Source organism: Ictidomys tridecemlineatus, chromosome 2, assembly GCF_052094955.1.
Source record: "Ictidomys tridecemlineatus isolate mIctTri1 chromosome 2, mIctTri1.hap1, whole genome shotgun sequence".
Taxonomy (NCBI): domain Eukaryota; kingdom Metazoa; phylum Chordata; class Mammalia; order Rodentia; family Sciuridae; genus Ictidomys; species Ictidomys tridecemlineatus.
Genome location: NC_135478.1, coordinates 81,302,773 through 81,327,767, shown reverse-complemented (window position 1 = coordinate 81,327,767; position 24,995 = coordinate 81,302,773). Strand labels below are relative to the sequence as shown.

The following is a 24,995-nucleotide window of genomic DNA, read 5'->3' as shown; positions in this document are numbered from 1 at the left end:
AGGACCCCAAAAGTTCCCCCAAAGCCAGTACTGCTTGAGAAGATGAGAGGGCTTTCCGGAGTCCCTGAGCAGAGTGGTGTTCTGGTGAGGCATTGCTGGCCTTGGGAGCGTTGGCTTAGCTTTTCTTCCTGCAGACCTAGAGGCCAGAGAAGACTAGATATCTCTTTCCTCTGCTTTCTCCTTGACATTGAGGAGGTAGACAGACCTTTCTACAAGAACATGCTTGTAGGAGACTGCCTGGGTACTCAGTGGGTGAATTAAGTCAGCCTTTTTCACAAAAGGAGAGTTTGATTCTATTTACAAATTACTTGGTCAGGTAAAAGGCGCTCTAATCAGTTACCCACAGTCCCTCTCCTGTCCTTTTTGGGCACGGGCTGATGTAGGCGTCACTTTGCCTTCTGCACCCTGCTCTTTCCTCTGTTAACTCAGCACCCCAGGTCTGAGCTGTGACTTCTAGTGCCCAAGGAGCCAACTGTGGGATGAGGATAGAAGAGAGCCAGCAGTTGTGAGCACACAGTGGCTTCAAAAGCTGACCTGGGCATTCTCTTATGCTCATGTCTTGAGAGGGAAGAATAGTTCAGAAGATCAGGCTCTCCCCACCGCCTCTGAGGCCGGGCCTTTTCTGTCTTATCTCCGGAATTTCCAGAGCACTAATCATCCCTTCCTCTGCCTGGCAGCCCACATTCCAGCCCTCACGTCTGACTCCCACCCCTACCAGATGGTTTTCTAGAGGGGAGGGGCTTTCTCTTCAACCCAGGATTTCATCACTCTTCTCTCTGAGGTGGTGGCCCTCTGAGTCCTAGGGCACAGCACTGAGAGACACGTGCCTTTGTCACTGAGGCTAGTCCCTCTTCTTACGTGCCAGGTGTAACTCCACACCACCCCTCTGGCTTTTCGCCTTTTCAGATCAAGATGCTGTCAGATCGGAAACGAGAGCTGGAGCATCGTCTCAGTGCCACCTTAGAGGAAAATGACCTGCTACAAGGGACTGTGGAGGAGCTACAGGACCGGGTGCTGATCCTGGAGAGGCAGGGCCATGACAAAGACCTGCAGGTACTGGGCAGAGAGGTTGTCTTTGGGGGACCAGGGCCAGACAGTAGGAGCAGTTAGCCAGAAAAAAAGGGGTTGGTGGGAGCAAGTGACACAGGTTTCACTGAGGACCTGTTGTAGTTCCCCGGGACACTCACTAACTAGCCCATGGCCAGAGAAGTGCACCATAGGTCATCTTTCCCATGTGTTCTGAGCCACTGGCCCCTGGACAGTTTCATGCAGTTCTTTCTGGGCTATTAACATGGCTGGAACACTGGGAGTGTCGTTCTGGCCTCTCTGCGTCTGTGAAAACTGCTAGATTTCAGAGGAAGCCTGTGGCTGTCTGTCCTCAGCCCACGGGGCTGGCTGTCCTCAGCCCACAGGGCTCTCTGTTGCTGCCTTTCTAGTGGGGGATTTAGTTGGCTGGCACAGAACAGAAACCAAGAAGCTGCCCACCAAACACAGCAAGACATAATTCTGTTTCTGCCAGTTGCCAGGAAAGGCACAGCCTGACCCTTTTGTGAGTCTAATGAGTCTTTTTTTTTTTTTTAACCTTCCTAAAGAAAATGGTTCCATAGCCATATTTGTCCTTATTTGGGAACTACCACCCGGTCTCAGATGAATCCCCAAGCTTGTCAAGAAACAACCCCAAACAAAATAAAACTTTGACAAGAAACAACCCCCAAAACAAAAGTGCATTTATTCCTAGCGTCTCCAGAGGCAGGTGTACATGTGCTACCAAGGTGCTTTGCTGGACTGGCCTGGGACTGGAGACGAGGGTGCTCACTGCCCTTGGTGCTCCTTGAGCCTGGCAGGAAGCACACTGGATTGCAGCAGTGTTTGCATAGAGGTGGCTGGCCACGTGATGCTTGAGCAACCCAAGGGTCCCTGCCTGAAGACCAGGCCATGGAGTTCCCACTGGGCTCACGGTTAGGCTGTTTGGAAGCCTATGTCTTGCACTAATATCACCTATCAGCTGCCACCTGAATGCTGAGCCCCTTTGAGGGATAGTTAATCAGCAGTTTCTATCCTCTGGGTTTTTATATCTTTGGCTGGTAACTTTTCATGTAGTAGGACCCAGTAGACATTGAGTAGAAACTGGGGCTGCAGCACAAGGCCCTGGATTCCATTCCCAGCCCTAAAAAAAAAAAAAAAAAAAAAAAATTAAAAAATGGTGCTAACTAAAGCCTCAGGGCAGTTTTCTAAATGGAAAGAAGTGTCTTATTTTTCAAGGTTGATGGTGATAGTAGCAGTGAACACTGTTTGTCTGCAGGGACAGAGGCCTTCATGTGCATCGTAAAGCTGAAGCTTAGAGAAAACAAATCATCCAGAGTTCTATACTAAATCCTTGGTAGAATCGAGACTAGAACGCTTCCACCTGGTTGACCTCTTGCTTACCTGCCCCTAAAGTCATCATTTGACCATCATTTGTTATCCTGTTAAGCACTGCTGAGGGCTATTGAGATGGAACATGGAGAGGAAAAGGGGAAAAAGCACAGTAAAAGAGAAAAATGGTGCCTTTCTAGAGAGACTTTTAGTCTAGCGTGAATTCATAAGAGAGAAGTCCTTATTTCAAATCCATATCTGGGAACCTAGAGATGGGGTGAAAGGACGAGGACGAGTATGGACCCCCAGGTACTACTGGTACAATGGGCTGTGAGTCCTGTAGCAGCAAGAATAACAGGTCAGACCACAGGCACATCCTCACCATCTGCCTGTCCACTCTCTTCTGACTAGACTGTAGAGTGAGAGCTAGGACAAGTCAGGCAGTTCCCACTTTGTTTGGAAGATCCATATTTCCAGCTAAATTCTAATCTTTTCCTGTTTATGAAAAACTCTTCCTAAGCTGCAGCAGTAGTTACAAGTACCCTCCACAGAGTCCCGTCTGTTCCTGAAATGACCTGCCCTGACAAAGGAGTAAAAATTCCATTTTACTTGGGTAACATGAAGTTGTCCTAAGCCAGATTTGAGCCAGTGGCCTTGGAATGCATTTAATCCTATGATCTTAAACCCTCAGTCAAGGGGGAGCAGAACACTGAGCAGGCAAGGTAATGGGCCTGCCTCCACCAGGGGAGTCCCCTTTTGATCTCTTTCACTATGGGATTAGGGGTCCTGCTGTCAAAAACAGATTTTTAAGCTACTGACCTGATACAACTGAGTACCCAGTTTATAGCAAGCATTTTGCTAAGCTCTTAATACCCAGTAAAGAGAATCTGAATTGTTCCTCTAAGGACAACTTAGCTGCCCTCTTTCGTAGATGTGCATGAGGCCTAACCCCAGCATGGTGGGTTTCATTAGGAGAGCACCCACCCTCAATCACTGCAGGTGACCTAGGAGGCAGGTGACCAGGGGCCATGTGCCCTAAGGTACATCAAGTTACCTCACACTGAAGTCAGAGAGGAAAGTGCCCCCACTTCTGCTCACTTGAGAATTATGAGCATAACTTTGTATAAACACAAGCATTTAATGTCATCCCTGTTTATACCTAGAAATATACTTGGTGTCATCTTCATTGTACAGAAGATGATACTTATTATTTTAGAGAGTTCTCACAGTTAATGGACTCTTCCCTGGTGTGGTTTGGCTTTTCTACACATATCTGCCCAGCTGGTTGAATGAATCTCTGACCAGAGAACCAGACCTTTCTTGATCTTTTGTTCTTTTGCTGTTATAACTAATTAAGCACCTTTGAGGGTTCATGAGTAATTGAACTAATTTTGTCCAGTGCATAAGAACCGTATTTGTGCGGAACTTCTCCTGCTGAGATGTACATGGAGTTGTCTAGAAAATAATTGTAAAGCATTTTTGCCAGCTTAGTATGCTATTTGTAACTGTGCCAAATGCTTCCTAGGAATGCCTACACAGACACACACACACAAACACACACACACACACACACACACCAGTAATCCTGATTGTTTTCTTGCTGAATTTCCTCAGAACCAGAGCTGGAGGAGTCCCCATGGTGAGCAGGTATTGCTAGTCCATGGGAACCAGGTAGAGCAGGCCTGCCAGTTCCTTTTTTCCTCCTCTGAGCAGCCAGGCTCCAAACCCTTCTAGTTGGGACTCATTTAGGCCACTGGTTCCATTGACCAACCATTTCCTGTCACTAATGGGTGAAGGTGAGGCTCCCAGGGCACCTAAAGTACTGGCTACAGGCCTGGGAGTTTGCTCCCTCCTTGAGAGCCAGAGCTCTGAGTTGCTGCTGGTGCCCCCCGAGTCTGCCTCTCTCAGGAGCCACAAGATGACTTGGCCAAGAGTCTGGAAAGTCCAGTGCAGCATATTCATTCATATTCATTTCTCTCTCTCTCTCTCTCTCTCTCTGTCTCTCTCTCTCTCTCTCTCTCTCTCTCTCTCTCTCTCACACACACACACACACACACTCACACACACACACACACACACACGGGATTGAACCCTGGACACTTTACCACTGAGCCACATCCCTAGCTCTTTTTTATTTAGAGACAAGGTCTCCCTAAGTTGCCTAGGGTCTTGCTGAGTCACTGAGGCTGGCCTTGAGTTTGAGACCCTCCTGTCTCAGCCTTCCAAGTCACTGGGATTACAGGTGTGCAGACCATTCCCAGCCCTCTTCTCCTTTTAATGGAACAAAGATGGCCCCAGGAAGTTCTTCTCCCAGTCCCCAGAAAAAACATCTTTTAAGGTATGGGGAGGTGCAGTCCATGAATCTGTGAATGTGATAAGTACAAAACACTGTCCCTGTGCCTGGCCACTAGCACACTGGCGAGGACTCTGCAGCTAGGGACTGCTGTGTGAGGAGTGCACAGGGAAGAGGGCAGCACTTAGCAGTGATGACTGGGTGGTCCCTCCTGTGCAGGAGGGGTGAACTTTCACCAGAGCATGGTTCCCTGTGTGGACTCCATGAAGAATGCGGAGGGGCCAGAGGAGTGGTGGTGAGAGCAAGGAGGATCCTTGCCAGAAGCTGTGGACCCTGCATGGCTGTCCCTCCCTTCATCTGGTGACCCTTCCTTTCTCTGAGCCTCAGTTTCATTGTCAGGAACATGAGATGCTTGGGTTCATTGATATCTGGGGCCTTGTCAGCTCTAAAAAATGTAGGCTTACGGGAAAATCTCTGAACTGTTTTATAAATCAAAAAGCAATCTATGGGAAAAGTCAGAGGTTATATATCTGATATTTGGCTTGCAAAATGGAAGCTATTTGAAAAGCTCTTGAAAAGTAACATCTCTACATAATTATTAACCCTCTCCAGTCTTCAGAAAGGACAAGAAAAGCCAGGCACAATGGGGCACACCTATAAATCTAGCTACTTGGGAGACGGAGGCAGGAGCATCATAAGTTCAAGGCCAACCTTGGGCTTTCAAGACCCTGTCTCAAAAAAATAAAAAAGATTAGAGATGTAGCTCAATGGTAGAGCACTTGCCTAGCATGCACAAGGCCCTGAGTTCAGTCCCCAGTGCAACAAAAAGAAAGAAAAGGACCAGGAAAGAGCAAACAGCTTACTGTACAGGATGCAGGACTAATGTTAGACAGGCTAAGGTGATGGACATTTCTGCCCGTAAGTGTTAGTTAGAAGTGAAACTATGGGACCTCGTCTTCAGAGATCCTTAAGACAGACTTAAGGAACTGCTCATCTGTTGGAGGCAAGCAAGCAAAGTGTGTGGAAAGTGAGAGCCCTGACTGGGAGTCTCAAGTCCAGCTGTACCTCACAGTGGTATTGGGAAAGCTCTCCTCTCCTGTGGCTCAATCCCTCATACGGGAATGAGGCAGATTGGCCCTCTGCCCTAGGGCCTCTTTTAAATGGTTAGGTATGACACTGAGAACAGGAAGATACTGTTTTTTCCCATGGGGCAAAGCTTTTGGCATCACTGCCTACATGTTATTCCAAATCCCACCCCTGCTCCTGTCCAAGCTACCTTTATTCTCCTTAATTTTTTCATGAAAACATATCATTCATATAGTAAGGTATACAAATCCTTAAGTAGATAGTCAAGTGAATTTTTACAAACATGTACATTTGATAACCCCCTCCCCACATCTGGGTCAAGATAGAAAATATTGCTAGTGTGGTGGCACATGCCTATAATCCCAACAGCTCTGGAGGCTGAGACAGAAAGATTTCGAGTTCAGAGCCAGCTTCAGCAAGAACCTGTCTCTAAATAAAATACAAAATAGGGCTGGGATGTGGCTCAGTGATTGAGTGCCCCTGAGTTCAATACCTGGTACCACCCCACCAAAAAAAGATAGAATTTTTTCCCCCTGAATTTTTATATTATCACCTCCCCACAAGCAATACCCTGCCCCTTCCTCAAAAGCCAGCCTCTTGCTCAAGTTCAATCTATCTCAGTGAAGTTTTTAATAGAAACTTTTTTAAAAATTATCTTTTAGTTGTCAATGGATCTTTATTTCATTTATTTATGTGTGGTGTTGAGAAACGAACCCAGTGCCTCACACATGCTAGGCAGGCACTCTACCATTGATCACCACTCCAGCCCCCTAATGGAAGCTTTTTAATGACAGAATTTTATATTATGTACTTTTTATGTCTGGCTTCTAGCCATGTTGTGGTCTGTGGTAGCAGCCTGTTCCTTTTTATTGTATATGTTTTTCCAACATATGAACATACCACAATTTATCCATTCTGTTTTTACTAGCATTTGGATATTCTCCAAGTCATGACTGTTGTGATATCCTGTGTCTGTCTCTTGTCCTCATTTTATATTTGGGGGTGTGCAACCAAGAGTGGAGTTGCTGGATCATAAAGACCACCAGGCACTTTTCTAAAGTGTGTATACGTTTTCCACTCCCACCAGCAGTGACAGTTCTTATTATTCCACTCTTTCATCAACATTTGGTATTTTTTTATTTTAATGTGTTACTAAGGATCGAACCCAGTGCCTCACCCGTGCTAAACAAGTGCTGTGCCTCTGAGCCACAACCCCAGCCCCAAAATGGCATCTTACTTGGGAGGTGTGTTTGAATCTTTCATTATGGAGGATTCCGCAGACCCAGCCGAGGAGCAGTGTGTTGAAGCTCGTGTGTTCTGCCGCCGGCTCTGACAACCAGCAGCTCCAGCTGGGCTGCTCCCGCTTCATGATGTCACTCCTTTTTTATTGCTTGGAAATTAGTCCCAGGATTTCAATAAGTGTAGTTTTAAATAAAAGATACTTCTATGGAACACTTATTCTATTTTACAGAGTGAAGTGTTACCTGATCCTAGAATCAAGAATAAAGCCAATGAAGATCTTTAAACTATAAATTATAATTTTTGTACTTTGAAGATACTTTTTTCACTGAAAAAATATATGTGGTTTGATCCTCAGCACCACGTAAAAAATAAATGAGTGAAATATCCAACTATAAAATAAATATTAAAAAATATATATGTATACCCACACATATAAAACCCCAATACTATATATCTTTAAATATTAACAGTATGTCCTTATCATAAAAAATCCAGTGAATGTTCAAATTTCCAATTGTCCTATAAATGTGATAATTTTTTATATTTTTTGTTTGAATCAAGAAAAGACAAACTAAAACAGGCCTACACATTGCATTTGGTTGATATGCCGCTTGAAATTTCTAGTTTCCTCCTTTTGCTTCATTGAGGAAATGGAGCTCTTTGTCTTGGGGAGTTTCCCAGCTCTGCCAGCTCTGGGTTTGGCTGGTGGCCTCCCGGTGCAGTCTGCTCCACTCCTCATACCTCTGTGTTTTTCTGTGGGTTGGTTCTAGAAGTGTGCAGGCTCAGACACTTCTTGCTGGTTTGGTTGGGATGAGCCTCGCTAGCTTCTGCTCTTTCCTTGAAAGCTGCACCAAAGCCAGCTGGAGCTGCAGGAGGTGCGGCTCTCCTACCGACAGCTGCAGGTGAAGGTGGAGGAGCTCACTGAGGAGAGGAGTCTGCAGAGCTCTGCGGCCACCAGCGCATCCCTCCTGTCAGAGATCGAGCAGAGCATGGAGGCTGAGGAGCTGGAGCAGGAGAGAGAGCAGGTGCTGACTTCCCGTCCTCCCAACACTCTGCTGTCGCTTGGTGAAGGCCCCTAGACCTGCAGGCTGGGGCAGTATGAGGTGGGCCCTAACTGAATTCTGTCCCCAACCCTCTAGTTCCCGCATACCTATCCATCAAAGCCTTGAGCAGAGCTTCCAGAGAACAGTGTCAGAGGCAGAGACACACCTGTACGAGGTCTCACCTCGTACTCTGAGGAAATGCTGTTGACTAAGGTTCAACCTTACTCCACCCAGTTGGCTGCTTTTCATGTGTTTCATCCTCCTACAATCTCTCATTCCCCTGTCACTTCCTGACTCCAACTAAGGACTGATTAAAAAGAAGTGGCAAAAAAGAGAGTAGGACAGGTGAGAGTTGGCAGGCTGGGTAGGTATAGTGGGCCTAAAATGAGTCTTTCTTGGTACAGATGATTTTAGAAAACAAAACCAAAATCTTTTCTCCTAGAACTGGTGTCCTTGGGTTCAGATAGTAGACAAAGATGGCGAGGATTCTCTGGAGTCCATAGTCAAGAATATTTCTTTGTGACACAGCTGAGACTGCAGCTCTGGGAGGCCTACTGCCAGGTTCGCTATCTGTGCTCACACCTTCGAGGAAATGACAGCGCTGACTCGGCTGTGTCCACGGACTCCTCCATGGACGAGTCTTCAGAAACGTCGTCTGCCAAGGATGTGCCAGCTGGCAGCTTGCGCACTGCCCTCAATGAGCTCAAGAGGCTTATACAGAGCATCGTGGATGGCATGGAGCCCACAGTAAGAGGAGAGAGCAGGGGTGGGCCTAATGCAGCAGGTGATGTCAACCACAGGACCAGAGTCTGTCTAGTGTATGTCAGAATTCCTTCCCCTTAGTTACATCTGAGAACACTGAGTACCTATGATCAGGCAGAGGGGCCAAGTGCGAGGGAATGGAGGCTCCTAGTTGTCCTGCAGGCACCTCAAGTGTGAGGATTTCCCTTGGAAACTGAATAGACAAATAAGTATCAAGCCAGGCACGGTGGCACACGCCTGTAATCCCAGCAGTTTGGGAGGCTGAGGCAGGAGGATCAAGAGTTCAAAGCCAGCCTTGGCAACTTATCAAGGCCCTAAATAACTCACTGAGACCCTGTCACTAAATAAAATACAAAAATAGGGCTGGGGATGTGGCTCAGTGGTTGAGCACCCCCAGGATTCATTCCTCACTACCAAAAAGAAAGAAGTATTCAGGTAAAAACATCAGGTTGCTCTTCTTAGCCTTTTGGTCCTGGTGGTGGGATGAGCTAAGGATAGGCAAGCTTAGAAGACCTAATGCTTCTGCCAGAAGAATGTAAGCAAAAGCTGGGCACAATGACCATGCCTGTTATCCCAGCAATTTAGGAGGCTGGAATGGGAGGGTTGCAAATTCAAGGCAAGCCTCAGCAATTTAGTGAGAGACTGTCTCAAATTTTTTTAAAAAAGCACTGGGGATATGGCTCAGTGGTAAAGCACTGCTGGGTTAAGTCCCCAGTACCAGAAAAACAAAAAAGTGTAAGCAAGCACAAAAAGCTGACAGATCAATGCCAGGGCCCTCTTAGAATTTCAGATGTGGCTCCCTGTGGGGATGACACGTGCATTCTGTGCAGACTAGCCTTGCCTCAGCTTCCTGAGATCCCCCTGACTGCATTCCCAGGCCAGCTCTAGAACTTTCTTCTCAGACTTCACCCCCTGCAGAATAGCTGTCTTTCTGCCTCTACTGGGTGGAGTAAGAGGAAGGTGGCAGATGAGCCTGGGGGTGTCGGCCAGGCTGTGTCTCTGTGAGTGTGTCACTGTGGGAGGTGGGTGCTGTCAGCAAGCGCACCATTCACACACACAGCTTCCTCTCCCTGAAGCCTGAAATGAAAATGGATGTCTCGCTGTGTCTTGAAATGAACTCAAGAGTCTCTCTCCCTAACTACCTCTCTCCCTCCCCTCACCATCTCTTCTCTCTCCTCCATCTCCTTTCCATCTCTCCCCATTGTCCATCCCTCCCTTTCCATCTCTGGCTGGCTTCTGCTGTCAGAGCTCCCGGAGAATTGATGAGGACTCTTTAGAAGAACAGATAAGGCAGACCAGCGAGGACTCGAGAGCCCTGAGGGAGCTCATGGAGGGGGAGAGGGGTAAACTGAGGCAGAGCCTAGAAGAGCTGCAGCAACTCCACAGTCAGGTGAGCACCCCACCCTCAGCCTGTGTGGGGAATGTGCACTGGTCCCCCAGCTCCCCCACTTCTGTGTGAGAATCAACTCTCCTCCATCATATCCTCAGGAGACTGTGACTGAAGTTAAGGTGAACGGGGGGTCCTCAGAGGAAACCAGTCCTCTCATTCAGCCTTCAGTCCCCTTGGTAGGACTGAGAACAGCCGGTTCTCCACTCCTCCAGTGACATGTCTGCAGAGCCAGGCTGATGGGTGCAGCTGGCAGTTGAAAGCCCTGCTTCCAGGCCCCTTGCAGTGTTCCCCGTAGCCCCTTGGTAAGGAAAGGGGCTGTGGCCCTCTGTGTGAGTGCCGTCACCACCGCGAACCTGGTCCTCAGCTTGAGGGAATTTTCTGCTGCCTGTGCTGTTCCTTTCCTGTTTGATCATGACTCCAATCTCTGTAAATATGGAGTGAACATGGAGAAAGACATTTATAGTCTGGTCTGAAAAATTTTAAAGGACTTAGGAGCAGTCCTAACCAGGAAGAGCTTCTAAAGCCTGTCCTATGAGACAAATAGAGACTCTTGGTTTTGACCATGCTTGGGTGCCAGTTCTGTCCTCCTTGGGTTGGCTGCTGGGGGTCACAGCAAACAGTGGTTTACACCCTGCCTGACTCACCCTGTTCTTTCCTGGTCCAAAGGGTCCTCCTCCCTTCCTTCTCCGTGAAGTTTCTGTGGGACAGAATTGGGGCCAGCTCTTCCTTTAGTTTTCTTACACTCAAAATTTCTGAATAGAAGTAAACTGTCTTTGTGGGTCATCTAAGTAATCTTACCAGTGTGATCCTCTTAAAAAGATTGTGGGAGACCCCCCTATTGCCATCACTACAATACAAAATTTTTTTTTTTTTTTTTTTGTGGTGTTGGGGATTGAACCCAGGGCCTTGTGTTTGCAAAGCAAGCACTCTACCAACTGAACAAAGACAGGAAGATGCTATTTAAAGCTGAAGTTTATTCCTGGCCAGACCCTGGGGAGTGAGCTGGACAGCCAAAGACATTCTCTTCCCTAAACTCTCGAGATCCTCAGGTAGTCTTACAGAGCAAGGGAGAGCAGTTCACATGTAGGGACAAATCTTCCAATCTGGAACAAGAAAATGCAAGACAGAGTAGGATCTGAAAGTTCTTTGTGTTAAATAAAATGATATTTTATTCTATTTTATTTTGTCTTTTTAAAAGTTTTTAATTTTTTTTTTTATGTGTGGTACTGGCTTAAACCCAGGGTCTTGTGCATGTAAGACAAGCACCCTATCAATAGAGCTGTGTCCCCAACCCTAATTTTAAAAATTTTTGACATAAAATCTATCTGTATCACCCAGGCTGACCTTGCACTCCTGGGCTCAAGACCCTCCTGCCTCAGTCTGCTGAGTAGTGGAGACTATAGGCACATACACTGTATCCAGCCTATTTATTTTAAATAAGCGTTTGCTTATCAGCTCTTTGGTATTAACTGGTTTGGGGGGTTTTGTTTATCAGCATTATAAAAACTAGAAATTTACCAGAGGACATTATTTCACTCAGAAATACAAGCAAAGAGCAGATTGCCAAGAGTCAGATGCAAAACTATTTAGGAAGCCATCTCCACTGAGGAGGCTGCTTACAAGTTCAGCTAATGACCAGTTTAGGCAATTCCCGTGGACCCTCTTCACATAGCTCACCCAGCAGCTGTCTGGACTCACGTCTCATGTGGGTATAGCTTGGGCTTCTCCTCCTGTAGGTCATCTCTTCTAGATGCTCAAAGCAGAAAGCCTTTCTGCCATGCTACATCCACCAGAACTGTCCCATGGGAGTCATGCTGACATCCCAGAATAGCAGCAGTTGAGGTGTAGATTGAGTTCCAGAATGACCTAGAAACGGCGACCAACACAGCAGGCAGGACATTCCTCATCAGGGTTAGTTTGGCATCTGCCATGCCCACCGGTGTGCCTCGACTCTGAGGGACACAAAGTGGCTGTGTAGGACCCTTGCCGTCCAAGACTATACAGTGTCACAAGGGCAGTCAGAGCCATCTCTGGACCCTTTGGGGGTTCTCAGCATTTTCCCATTCCACTCTCCTGGCCCCTGCCATATTTCAGACCTACCCAGACAGGGTTGGCTGGGACGAAGATTCTAGCCAACAACTCCTAGACCAGGGTCAGGCTTCATATGATGAATGAACTATCCTCCAAGCCTGCTGCTCTCCTGTGTGAGAGTGCTCTTCCCTCCTGGGAACTACAAGTCAGATGTGGGTGTAGGTGAGTAGCCAGTGGTACCCCTCCGTGCTCCCCCCCCCCGCCCCAGCCCCCCTCACTTGAGTGACTGTGGAGCAGCTGCCAGGAGGCAGGAGGGTCTTTAAGATTAGTCTGCAGAATGTGAAAACCAGTCCTCCAGGGGCCTCCAGCTCAGTCCAGGGGTAGGAGGCTCAGTGCAGCCTCACTGGGGTCCTTCACGCCTGCCAGCGACTCCAGAAGGAGGCTGAGCCCAGGAGAGAGTGTCCTGGAGCTCCAGAATGAGGTGGTGACCCCTCCTCTTCAGGCTCTCCACTCTTCCCACTCCACTGTCCCGGCCCCTGCCCTGTTTCAGACCTGCATTCATTTGCTGCAGTCTATGTGCTTTCCTGCACATGATGGATGACCTTCCTGAAGAATGACATGGAAACAGGATGCCTCTTGCCTGTAGGTGGCTGGCTCCTATTCTCAGGTCAGGGAGGCCTGGGCCCCGTGGCCAACAGAGGGGCTGCGCTCTAGCCACAGTCTCCTGCTCTCTCGTCTCTACCCCCCCACCCCGCTTTTGTGTTAACACAATTGAACATGAGCTCTAAAAGGGCAGAGCTGCACACTCCTCAGGTTCCCCACACGGAGGCCTTCTCTCCAGCTCACTACCTACCTTCCTCTCACCTCTTCTTATCTCCACCCACTTACCCTTTAAGTTCCAGGGCAGGCTTCACTTCTTCCTTGAAACCCTCCTGAGTCCCTTCCTCAAGAGAGCCCCTGGCCAGTTCAGCTTCCTATTCCAAGGCTGCCTATAGCGACGCTCAAATAATTGTTAAATGGAAGAGCAGATCCATCCCTTGGTACATGGCCTCAGGGCATTGTCTTTGATACCATTTAATTGTGCAGATACCCACCTCATTTGGAAAAAGTGGGTTAGGGGGTGGATGTTACCCAAGACCATGTGTAGTCAAGCCAGATCTATTCTCACGATGACTGTTGATGTCACCTTGGCTGGGAGAAGAGAGTGGAGCCCACCACCCCACCCTGGCCCTTGGTGAGCTAAACTAAAGCTCATTTGATCCTCTTTACAACTTGGTGGTAGAAATAGTTTTGGGTGTTTTGTTTTGTTTTCCTAATTTTTGTGGAAAGTATATATGGCTCGAACATGAAAGTCCCTTGCCCCTTCTCCTAAGGCAGGTAGGTGGGCTCTGGCTTATCTAGGGTTTCTGAAAAGTTCTTCTGGAGTTTTCTGTGGAGCAGTTAAATGCAGGCCTTTCCTGCCCAGCATGTGGCTTTCCCTGATCCTTAAACAGCTGGCTGAACCACCACCTGGCCTGAGGCCCTGTCTAAGGAGGTCCTGCTGCCTCTGCCAGGTGCTTTCTGGGTCTTGAGTTCCATCCATCTGGCTGCAGAACCAACCTGCTGCTGACTAGCAGGAGGCTGGGTGTCTCCGGGCACCTTGTCTGCCCCAGGGCAAGGCAGTGCGAGCCCGGCCTCTGCAGTTGCCCCTGTACTTCCCCTAGGCTTGGAGCCCTGCTCACTTAAACTGTCTTCCCCACCCCACCCACCCGAAAGTGAGTTACCTACCAGACTCCCCAGAGTTCACAGTCCATCGCAACATCAAGGCAACAAGTTGTCCTCCTACCCCAGCTCATTGTTCAGGGTCCTCTTGAGTTCTCCCAGAATGGCTGCCCCTGCCTGTGCTCCTAGGGCAGGCAGTCTTGCCTTTTCAGTCTGGGGAGCTCAGTCTTCAGCCTTAGTCCTGGGGATTTTGCTCAGTTTCATTTTATCTGAAGATGATTAGACCCAAGACCTGAAAAGCTGAAGAGGGTGCTGAAAGATGACATCTGTCCCCATATGGAAGAGAGGCAGATCTGAATAAACTGATTCGCCTTTGGAAAATTGTCAAAGTATGTGTAATATTTAACAAGAAGGTGGGGTCAGGCATCCCAATTCATTTCTGATCCTATCAGCCTAGAAGAAGGGACTTCCGCCCTTCATTGCCTAACCCACACTTACTGAAGCTCTACCAGGCAGGGTTTCTGGTTGCTGACAACAGGAATTTCTTCTGAATGCATTAGAATTAACTAATAGCTCACGGAACCCATGGGAAGAAAAGTGGGAGAGCTCAGCTGCCAAACAGGAGGGCACTGTGGGGAGGGGACAGCAGAACCATTCTGCTGCCTTGGGAATAATCCCCACTCCTGCAGCCTTGCTCACTTCCCAGGAGCAGGGAGTGACTGACCAGTCTAGGTCACATGCCAGCATGTGGCTCCTTTCTCAGGAAAGAAGGGCCCTGCCTTGGAGCAAGGCGGCAACAGGAGGACACCCGTCCGCTTGCCACACACCCAGGCCTGCCTGGAGGTTCTGGGTCCTTTTTCCCTCTTGGAAGGGAAGTCACCCCGGCCAGCACAGCAGCAGTGGTATTATCACACTCATCTTTCTTTGGTCTCCTGTTAGGTGACACTGCTGAGTGTGGAGATGACTGCACTGAAAGAGGAGAGGGACCGACTCAGAGTGACATCTGAGGACAAGGAGCCAAAGGAGCAGCTTCAGAAAGCCATCAGGGACCGGGATGAGGCCATTGCAAAGTAAGTAGGGATGTTTCTTTTTATTTTATTTCTTCAATAAAATTAAGCATATACAATTGTTTACATGCTGAGTTTTTAAAATTTAGTCATACAGAAGAATACAAAGGTGAGAGTTTCCATGCTACCCACCCTCCCCCACAACCCTGCTCTTCTCCCCAGGTAAATTCTACTGTTTAATAGTCGGGTCCCCGGTGAGGCTGCACACGTGTGTAATTCAAGCCACTCTGGAGGCTGAGGCAGAAGGATCACAAGTTCAAAGCCAGCCTCAGAGAGGCCCTAAGCAACTTAGTGAGACTCTGTCTCAAAATAAAACATAAAAAGGACTAAGGGTATGACTTTGTAGTTAAGTGTCCATGAGTTCAATCTCTGATATCAAGAAGAAAGAAAGAGAGAAAGAAAGAAAGTTGGGTGTCCTGTGCATGTGTAGGCATGTATGTTAACAGTTGTGTATTTTTAAAAACAGAGCAGCAGGATGACATTCTACATGTGTTGCCTTTTTTTTTTCCCACTTATGTGTTAGCTTTCCAATTTCATTACATGAATCTATTCCATTTTTTTTTTTTTTACTTTTTTAAAGTGGATATTTTCAAGCATACACAAAAGAAACATAACAGGAACCCCTGTCTCTCCATCTCTCAGCTTCAACACTAATCAGTTTGTACCTCTCCATGGGATTGTGTTAAACAAATCACAAGAGTCTCCTCATCCACAAACACTTCAGTGTGTATCTCTACCAGAAAGTTTCTTCCTTAAAACATATAACAATACAGTGAAATTGAAAAGAACAATTTCACCAGGTATGGTGGCACATGCCTGTAACACCAGAGATGCAGGGGTATTCAAGTTCAAAGCCAGCCTCAGCAATTTAGTAAGGCCCTGAGTAACTTAGTGAGACCATGTCTCTAAATAAAATATAAAAAGGGCTTGGGGATATGGCTCAGTGGTTGGGCCCCCTGGGTGCAATCCCTAATACAAAAATAAAAACAAAAAACTTTTTTTAACATCTGGTAATCTAGTATCCAGACAGTATTTGTAACCCAGTTATCCCTTTAATGTCCTTTTAAAAGTTATTAGAATCTGAATCCAGAGTCCACATATTCTATTAAATTGGTAGGTCCCAAAAGTATGTAATACCTCTCCCTTCTTATTTTTTTTTTTCATATTACATTTATTGAAAAATGGGATAAATTGTCTTTCTAGTTTTTCTACATTCTGGGTTTGATTGCATCCCATAGTGTCATTTGCCAGTTTCTTCTGTCTTCTCTATTTCTGATAAATCAGTCATTTTTTTAAACAGTGTTTTGGGTTTTCTTTTACAGATAAGAAATGCATAAATGCATTCTCTTATATCCAAAAACTTGGAAATACATAGGCACAAGCCATCTCCCCATCTTCCCCGTCTCCCTGTGAATTATTTATCACGGAATCCATCTTCCCTCTTCACCGAGCTCATGCGAGGCTATAAAAGTTAACCAAAATTCGGGCTAAGGTTTTGGCCCAGTGGTAGAGCACTCGCCTAGCACGCATGAGGCCCTGGGTTTGGTCCTCAGCACCACATAAAAATAAATAAATAAAATAAAGGTATTGTGTCCATCTGCAACAAAAAACAAATTTTAAAAATTACTAACAACGTGTTTTCTTACTTACAGCTTGTTAATAGCCGAATCTGTACGTCTCATTCTTGGTCATACAGCAGGGTACCCTTTCACCCTCCCAGCCTCAGGACGAAGGAAAACCTTTGTAATACCTGTTTTACAGACAGGGAAACTGAGAGGTGCTTTCCTCGGGGTCATAACCAGAAGACTCACCAGGCTCTGTCTTTAGGCCTCCGGGTCTGGTCATCAGAGTTCTCTCCCCTCTGCATTGCTGCTCATCAGGAAACTGCACTGAGCGCCTTTGAAACAACTTGTAAATTAGATGCTCTGTGCTTTTTTTTTTTTTTTTTTTGGTACTGGGGAGTGAATCCAGGAGTGCTTAACCATTGAGCATCACCCCCAGCCCTATTTTGTATTTTATTTAGAGACAGGGTCTCACTGAGTTACTTGGGCTTTGCTATAATGATGAGGCTCGATTTGAACTCAAGATCCTCCTGTTTCAGGCTCCTGAGCCACTGGGATTACAGGCCTGCAACACTGCACCTGGCTTTTGCTATATGCCTTCTTAAAAAACAAAAATGACACACACTTCAGTGTGTGACTTTAAAATCCCTCACACTGTAGCAACCTTCCCCTTTCTCATTTCTTCCCATGCTTTTCCTTTCTCCTCTGTGTCTTTATGTTTTCATCTTCTCCATTTCTTAATATATCTTTGGGTTCCCTTGTCTGTCTGGTCACAACCTCATAACAGGTATCTATCAATTTTGGTTGATTTTAGAAATTCTACTCGGTGAGGCTCACAAACCTGTTTACGAATGTGTGTTCCTTGGATTCCTGAGATGCTTGAATGGCAGCGTGATAGGAAGGGGGACATACCTTTACGAATAGCAGAGGGCAAAACTGTCCAAAACAATGAGGAATAAAACAGTGAAGTTAAGATGCTAATTGAGAAAGTCCATTGGGAATGAAAAGCAGAATGAAATTAATAGTCCAGACACATTGGTCATCCTCTCAGCAGAACAGAGAAGAGGCTGAATGTGAAGATGTGAAGATCTGACCATGTTCTGCCACAGCATGAAGGTGGAAGAGAAAACCAGAGAAAGTGTGAGGTGCAAGAGAGAAGAAGAAAGTTGTCTAGTCCTCGGAAAGAAAAAGAAAGTGGAGGGGCAGCTACCCAATCTTGTGCTACATACCCTTGCCTGCCACTAAGGGAGGCCCAGCTAGCATTCTGGAGCTCCACCAGATTTGCAGTGCTCCTTCCTGGAAGGATGAAACCTCCCCCTGCCCCACAAGAACTCTGGAGTGAGGGCTCAGTTTTCCTGGACCCCTGTAGGCAGGGCTTAGCTGGGAAGGGAGAGTGATAGACCACTGTGTGGGGAGTCGGGGAGGTTAGTTCATTTTCTCTTCCTTGGAAATGAAAATCTTGGTATGAGAAGAATTGAGACAACAGGCAGAAGGAATCAGTTAAGGTGGAAATCACACCCATATTGATTAGGACCTTGGTTTACAGAATGCTTTCATGTACATTACCTCGGATTCTCCACACTGGCTGCACATCAGAATAATCTCCTGCAGGTACCAGGGCAGCCCTCCCGAACAGTTAAGTCTGAATTCCTGTAGTGGGTGACTTTACCCAGTGAGTAAAGTGTACTTTGGGATGAAAATCCCTAAGAAAAATAACGCCTCTTTCTTCACTGGGTTGTAGGAACCTTAAAGTGTATCTTATCCTATACAATAGATAGGTTTCAAGAAAGTTAAATAATTTGAGGTGAAAGGCCCTCCCTAAAAACAGAAGTAATTCTTGGGCTAGGAATCTGCCTTACAAAAACAAAAGAGGTACTAGTGGGTTTTATAGTTTGGTACCAGGGATTGAACCCAGGGGCACATAACCACTGAGCCACACCCGCAGCCCTTTTTATTTTTTATTTTGAGACAGGGTCTCACTAGTTTGCTTACAGTCTCGCTAAATTGCTGAGGCTGGCTTCAAACCTGTGATCCTCTTGCCTCAGCCTTCCAGCCGCGGGGTTACAGGCGAGCACCACCCGCGCGGCTAGTGGTTCCATAAACAAAGGAACCCTTCTCGACCTGGAAACATTCCTCTGTAAAAAAGGATTACTATGTTGATCAGTGGGCGACTTCTGTAGCTGTGCTCTCCCGGTCTGGGGCTTCTCATGGATGACAAGCCCCGATTCTGTAGCGAGCCAACCTGGGCTACGGAGGCCAGAAGACCCCGCTAGGGGCGCACCACCGGCCATCGGACCCTGCAGCGGCATTAGTCAGCACATTCCTGGGGGCTCGGCTGCACACGGTGCCACCTGCCGGTGGAAGCTCAGGCCTCCACTCCCCAGCCCAGCCCAGCCCAGGATTCGTGCTGACGTTCTGGCTGGGACTGCGGCACGGCCAGCGTCCATGGCAACCGGCTCCACGTGAGGATTTCCACTGTTCACCGCCAGCCAGTGGCAGGGGCGTGACGAACTGCCTCGAGTCCCACGCCCATTGGGCAAGCTCAGATCCTATCGGGCTGTCGGCAGCCGCAGTGGGCGGGGCTGGCGGGCACTGTCGCCCGAAGCCGCATCTCTAGGGAAGGTGGGTGGGTGACTGAAGGCCAGAGAGGAAGTGCTGGTCACAGCGGTGACCTGAGCGCTTAAACAGGACCCACCTGCCCCTCCTGCCGGCTGCCACTAGTGCAGACAGTGTCTCGGAGCAGGGGAGCCCGCCATCTCTGCAGGCGATACTCTCACTGTCCTTGAGCCCTGCGCCGTGTACAGCAAGGACCCTGAGCTTTGCCACTTGAGTACTTGAGGGAGTGGGAGACGTGGCAAGAGCTGAATGAAGCGCGTTTCCATGGCTGGGCAATCGGTGCCTCCTCTACAGAGGCTGCCGTTGGCTCCCTTCCGCTTTTATTCCCATCCCCGCCCACCCCAGGATTAATTTCCTCCAGCATTTAACAGCTGTAATTTAGGAATATTCAGGGAGGAAAACGAAGTAACACGCGAAATATGGGATATGTGAAAATGTGAAAGACTGGGGAGTCATCATCAGGGATGGATACCCAGATAACCAGCAAGGGTTATGAGTCTGTCCTCCGACTGGCTGGGGATTTTTAGTTCACAAACCTAGAACTTGTTTTCTGGATCTTTTTTCCAAGAGCAACATCGTGATTGTCCGTAAATACCCTGTTTCATAGTGACTATTACTGGTGACTCTATTCCATCTTCCTTTTTACCAGTTCCCAGTCGTCAGATACCAAGCTATGATGAGTGTCCTTGTGTGGCTACTTTTGCACACATCCGTAACTTTGGGACAGTTCCCTTAAGGGAAGAGTACTTAGTTAAAGGGATACTTTCTCCATGCCAGGAGGTCAAGAGCCTCACCCCCCAGGAGGCCCTGGCCTCGAGGGGCAGATGAGTGGCTCCTTGGTGCCATGTGAGTCCTTGGTTTCCCTCTGGGCTCTGTCCTCATCTAAATGTCATCTTCTCAACTGCGCTCAACCTTGTTTCTCACCTGTGAGATGGAGTTGACAAATCATCCCTTCCCCTGCAGCTTGGTTATAACAGAATATGTGTGAAGGCACATTGCAGACCCCCACGGCTAGGGGGCTTCCTTTCCCTGAGGGCTCCAGATCCCCAGGACGGCTGGCACAGGGTGTTGGTGGGCTCACTCTTGGTGTCTGTTTTCAGGAAGAATGCCGTGGAGCTGGAACTTGCCAAGTGCAGGATGGACATGATGTCTCTGAACAGCCAGCTGCTGGACGCCATTCAGCAGAAACTGAACCTCTCCCAGCAGCTTGAGGCCTGGCAGGTAAAAAAAGAACAAAAACCTGAGCCCCAGGGCAAAAGACTTCAGGAGGGTCTTTGAATGGAGCATAGCGTAAGGACAGTTTGCTATGTAAGGGTCCCACACAACTGGGCGAACCCCCAACTTTACCTGAAGAAACCCAGAGTTCTTGTGCTCCCATTTCCTGGGGATAATTCCTGAGGGTGCTTTCGGGAGTGGCAAACCCCAGGCTGCTGCTGTAGTGCCCCCCACACCTGGAAAGAGGCCCTATTTCAGCTGGCCTTTTGGGCGTGGTTTAAACTAGAGAAAGAAACAGCTGTTAACACGGAGGTGCTGGGATGCGGATTCACAGCTGGATTCGGTCCTCCTCAAAGGCCTGCGGCGCCCCTTTCCCAAAGAGCATCAGCTGCACTGGGAAGAATGAATCGCCCTGTCTCTGGGACCACCATTCTCAGGGGCCAGGCTGTGACCGGCTTTGCACTGATGACCTGGCTAGCATGACAGTGGCATAGCCACTGATGTTTCTCCTCAATCCCCACTAGATGGATGCAGAGCTACCTGAGTGAGCCCCTCTGGAGGGCAGGTTAGCAGTGATCCTTCCTCTCAGGTCCCTGTGGGGCTAGTCGCATTAACCCTGGCTCCACAGAGTGCTGGTCACTGGCCCCTTGGCTCCTGGCCAGCTGAGCCCCAGCTTACCGCCACTGTTCTCTCTCTTCTCTCCTGGCTACAGTTTGCTTCCTCAGGGCTTTTTACTATCTGGCTCCTTTGGTTTCTGATCTAGTGGCCTTTCTCAGTTCCCGTATCAACAGCTTTAGTTGTACACCCCTCCTGCCTTTGAGGTGAGATTGAGCCCTGTATCCCACCTGCCCTTTCTCCACTGCCATTGCTGTCCTGCCCCTGCCACCTCCCCTTGTGGCCCACTGTGTTCTGTGTGCTGGAGCCTGGCATCATCTCTGTGCAGTGTAACGTGTCATCGAGCCCCAGCCTCCCTCCTCCCATCACCATCATGTTCAGCAAGCTCCTCAGCATGTGGCCAACAGTGACAGGCTGGCCTGGTTTCTCAGTGTTACCACGTTGTAGAGGACTGTTTTGCCCCCAGAAACGGCAGCAGGTGTGGAGTTATGAGCAGCACGTGAGTGTCTGTGAAGTTCCAAGATCCATTTCGTGGCATTAGTGAGCCGATTTGGGTTGCTTAGAGTATAAAAGTGCAGTTTGTAATGAATGTGCCAGAAAAAAAACTTTGGTAGCTTTGAATGGATCCTTTTTGAAGGACCCTTTAACATTCCTCTGTTGTATTTAAAAGCATAGATTTTGCCAGGTGCAGTGGCACACACCTGTAATCCCAGTGACCTGGGTGGCTAAGGCAGGAGGATGGGAAGCTCGAAGGCCAGGGATGTGGTTCAGTTGTTATGCACCTTGGGTTCCATCGCTGGGACCAAAAAGAAATCTTACTGAACACGTCCTAAATGCAGGGTGCGGTGTTCTCACCCGGCCTCGGAGGTAGGAGCCACGTGTTGGCAAATACCTGGCCCAGTTCCGATTTGAGGGATGAGTAGAAAGGTGTGGACTAGGAGGCAAGAGCAGGAGGCGAGCAGGAGAGGTGCCAGGAAGGACTGGGGATGTGGGTAGGAGGTCAGGGTGCAACACATTAGGTCAGTACTCACCACCACCTGGTGACAAGACAGGAAGGTCCCTTCATTTCACCCTGAAACCTGAAGATATTTGAGTGACATCTCCAGGTGGAAGCTTGGGTGAGACAGGTGAGGGACAGGCTGGTCAGGCAGAGGCTTAGACATCCCAACTTCCTACCCTTATCTTGTTAGTGGCTATTGAGAGCTGCAGAGGTCATCTGCCCCCCTGGAGGGGCCCCACCAGAACCCCGGCCTCACCTGCCCATGCTTAGAAGCCAGTGGCTGACTCGAAGGGCTCAGGGCCTTTTCAACAGCACATCCGAGCCACTGCCGGGTTCCAGGCTGAAGGAACCAAGATGCTTGTTCAATTTCCTGCCGATGATGACTGCAGGGGACCACAGATGTGTCTTACCAGCAGTTGTCGGACTATGTTATGACAGAGCCCTTTTGTCAGGTGGGATCTTACACAGAATCAGATCAACTAGAATGGAAAGAGCGGAACTACTCTGTCCAGAAGCCTCTGTGGAATAAAAGGTGCTGCTGTGTAGGACAGGGCAGGGGTAGTTTCTGGGCAGCCAAAAAGTTAGAAGGGATAAGGTCAGACCCTGGGAAAGAAGCTAATGGAACTGGACCAGAGTGGGCACAGACAGCCCTGAAGGCCACGAGCATCATGGCACTGCATCATGGCATATCATGGCACAGTGGTGGGGTGAGGACTGCCAGGAGTGTTTGGGCATCAGCAGCCCAGGCAGCAAATAATTTGAAGGCAGGAGGGATGGCAGAAGCCCCCTGAGGCCAGGCTTTGGGCTGGAGAGTGGCACACTCAGGTTCCCCTGGGCCTTCTGAGCGTGGGGCCAACAAACCAGACCACAGATCAGGAGGCAAGACAGGTGCTGGTCACCGGGGAGGCTGCGTGTGCTGTGAGAGCTACATGGTTCTCTGGGCCTTTTGTGACAGCATCTGAGTGATCAGCCAAGGGAGTGGCATGGGGACACTGGTGAGAAGCCAGCTCAAGCCCCGAGGAGACATCGCCAGGTGGCTCCTGCGTGTATCCTGGCATCGTGCCCACTCACTGCTTTCTTGATCGGCAGCCCTAGCCGCTGCTGCTCACTCATCTCACCCTCATCCTCATCTTCATCTCTCATCCCAACATTGGCCTCCTCCCTGCACACCCTCAGGGCCAGGCATGCGTTGACCTTCAGCCCCGTCCACTTTCCCCCTCTGCAGGATGACATGCACAGGGTCATTGACCGGCAACTGATGGACACGCACCTGAAGGAACGGAGCCAGCCTGCTGCTGCCGTCTCCAGGGGCCACGGTGCAGGGCGGGGCGATGAGCCCGGCACCACTGAAGGCAAACGGCTCTTCTCTTTCTTCAGGAAAATTTAAGTTGGGAGGAGTCGGCCACGGAGGACAGGCAGACTGGAAGCAGCTAGAAGGCAGTGTGAGCAAGGGCCTCCCCTGTGGCCTAGGGGAGCTGCACTGCCTGCCCACACTGGGGCCCAATAGGTCCCAGAGAACCCACTCCCTTTTGTCAGTGTGGATAGACCAAGAGGCAGGGGCCTCTTGGCCTCTGAAAGCTGCTCTAGCCAAGCCCAAGCCTGGGCTCCCAGGATCCCATTATCGAGCAGGGGTAAGGCCACCTTCCAGAGCAGCCTGTGGGTTGGGCTCTGCTGCTCAGACCCGCTTGTTCTCAGCCCACCTGGCAGGCACTGCTGCCTCCGCAATTTTAGATAATGGGCAACAGAAGAAACGGAGGCCCTCATCTGCATGCCTTGGAAGGCATGAGCCTCGGGGGCCTGCCTAGTCCTGCAGAGCAGCAGGCCCGGCCTATGCCTCCATTCCTGCCCCAGCCACTGGCCCAGAGTAAGGGGAAGTGCGGCCCCTTACCCATGTGCATGCACCTTTGCTGGGGCCCCTCTGCAGGCAGGAGGCCCAGCCTTCGGCCAAGGAGCCTAAGAGCTGGGGTATACCCAAGCTCGGCTGAGGCCATCCTAAGCCCCAGGGAGGAAGGAGGGCCCTGCCCCCTGGCCACCGCCAACTCTCCTCCCCAGCCTTCTCCAGAGTAGTCCTTTACCCTTAGCGAGGCCTAGGCCAGATGGCGTTCTCACTGGTTGGCGACAGGCATCAATTAGTGGTCCAGTCCTCTCTTCGTGGAAGGCCCAGGGCTGAGAGGGCTCATCTTGTTTCCACAGCCTCCTGCCCCTCAAATATAAATTCTTGGCCCAGGTGAGCAAGTCCTGGCCACAGAATGTCCTCACAGGGGTATGGCCAGCCACCCCCTCCTCCAAGGCAGCACTAACACCATGGGTGTAAGAGAGGCTACTGGGAGCCTCCACATACTGTCCACCGGGCCTGCAGAGGGCCAGGGCCTAACCCTGCTGCTTCTGCTCCTTCCACAGCAGCCACCCTACTGTCTCTGTTGAGGCCCTAACTCGAGGCTCTTCAGGCCCAGCCTGCCCTCAGCTGCTTACCACTGATTCAGTCTCCCTCGCTCCAGGGGAAAAGCACAGCAGGGATGAGCAGAAAGAATGTACCTATAGATATGTACATACCACAGTGCTGTAATTTTGTATGTAGCAAACATGTAAATACATGTATGGATTTTATAATATATATAAATCTATAAAGGCATATTTTTAGAAAAACCGCACCACTGCTTCTTTTGAAAATAGTCTGAATAAGAATAAAACAGATTTCTACAGAGCTTTCTGCCTCAGTCACTGGGTATGTGGAGGGTCATTTGGTCCAAATGTGGCCTGCTCTTCAGAACCACCACTGGCTGCTGATGAAGAGTAGCAGTGGCTGGGCCCACACCTGGGAGGCCACCTCCTGCCCTCTGATACCATCAATGGATTGAGCCTGGAAGGGGCTCCTTTTCTGGAAGGTGTGGCATCCTGGCCTGGCCTGCGCCTCTTCCATCAGGTGTGGGCTCCCCGCCAGAACTCCAGTGTGCAGACTCCAGACAGCCCTGCCAGCACTGCTCCCAGGCTGAGAACAGGGCCCTGGGGCTTGGCAG

The 24,995-nt window shown here is 49.1% G+C and overlaps 1 protein-coding gene across 6 annotated transcripts in view; it reads left to right on the top strand.

Annotated features, from left to right (window-relative positions):
* Bicdl1 (BICD family like cargo adaptor 1) overlaps positions 1-24,682 on the top strand; it is a 92,237-nt gene extending 67,555 nt beyond the window's left edge. For 2 of the 6 annotated variants that reach the window (XM_078039022.1, XM_078039020.1), the window contains 7 exons: positions 907-1,053; positions 7,822-8,001; positions 8,548-8,766; positions 10,028-10,171; positions 14,843-14,973; positions 20,249-20,369; positions 23,204-24,682. In XM_078039022.1, the coding sequence (XP_077895148.1) occupies positions 907-1,053; positions 7,822-8,001; positions 8,548-8,766; positions 10,028-10,171; positions 14,843-14,973; positions 20,249-20,369; positions 23,204-23,365 (1,104 nt within the window). In that variant the 3' untranslated portion in view covers positions 23,366-24,682. Of the gene's footprint in view, positions 1-906; positions 1,054-7,821; positions 8,002-8,547; positions 8,767-10,027; positions 10,172-14,842; positions 14,974-20,248; positions 20,370-21,075; positions 21,185-23,203 lie in introns of all 6 variants that reach the window. The other 4 variants (XR_013434680.1, XM_078039021.1, XM_078039024.1 and 1 more) reach the window with 4 other exon arrangements.
* The last annotated feature ends 313 nt before the right edge of the window (positions 24,683-24,995 follow it).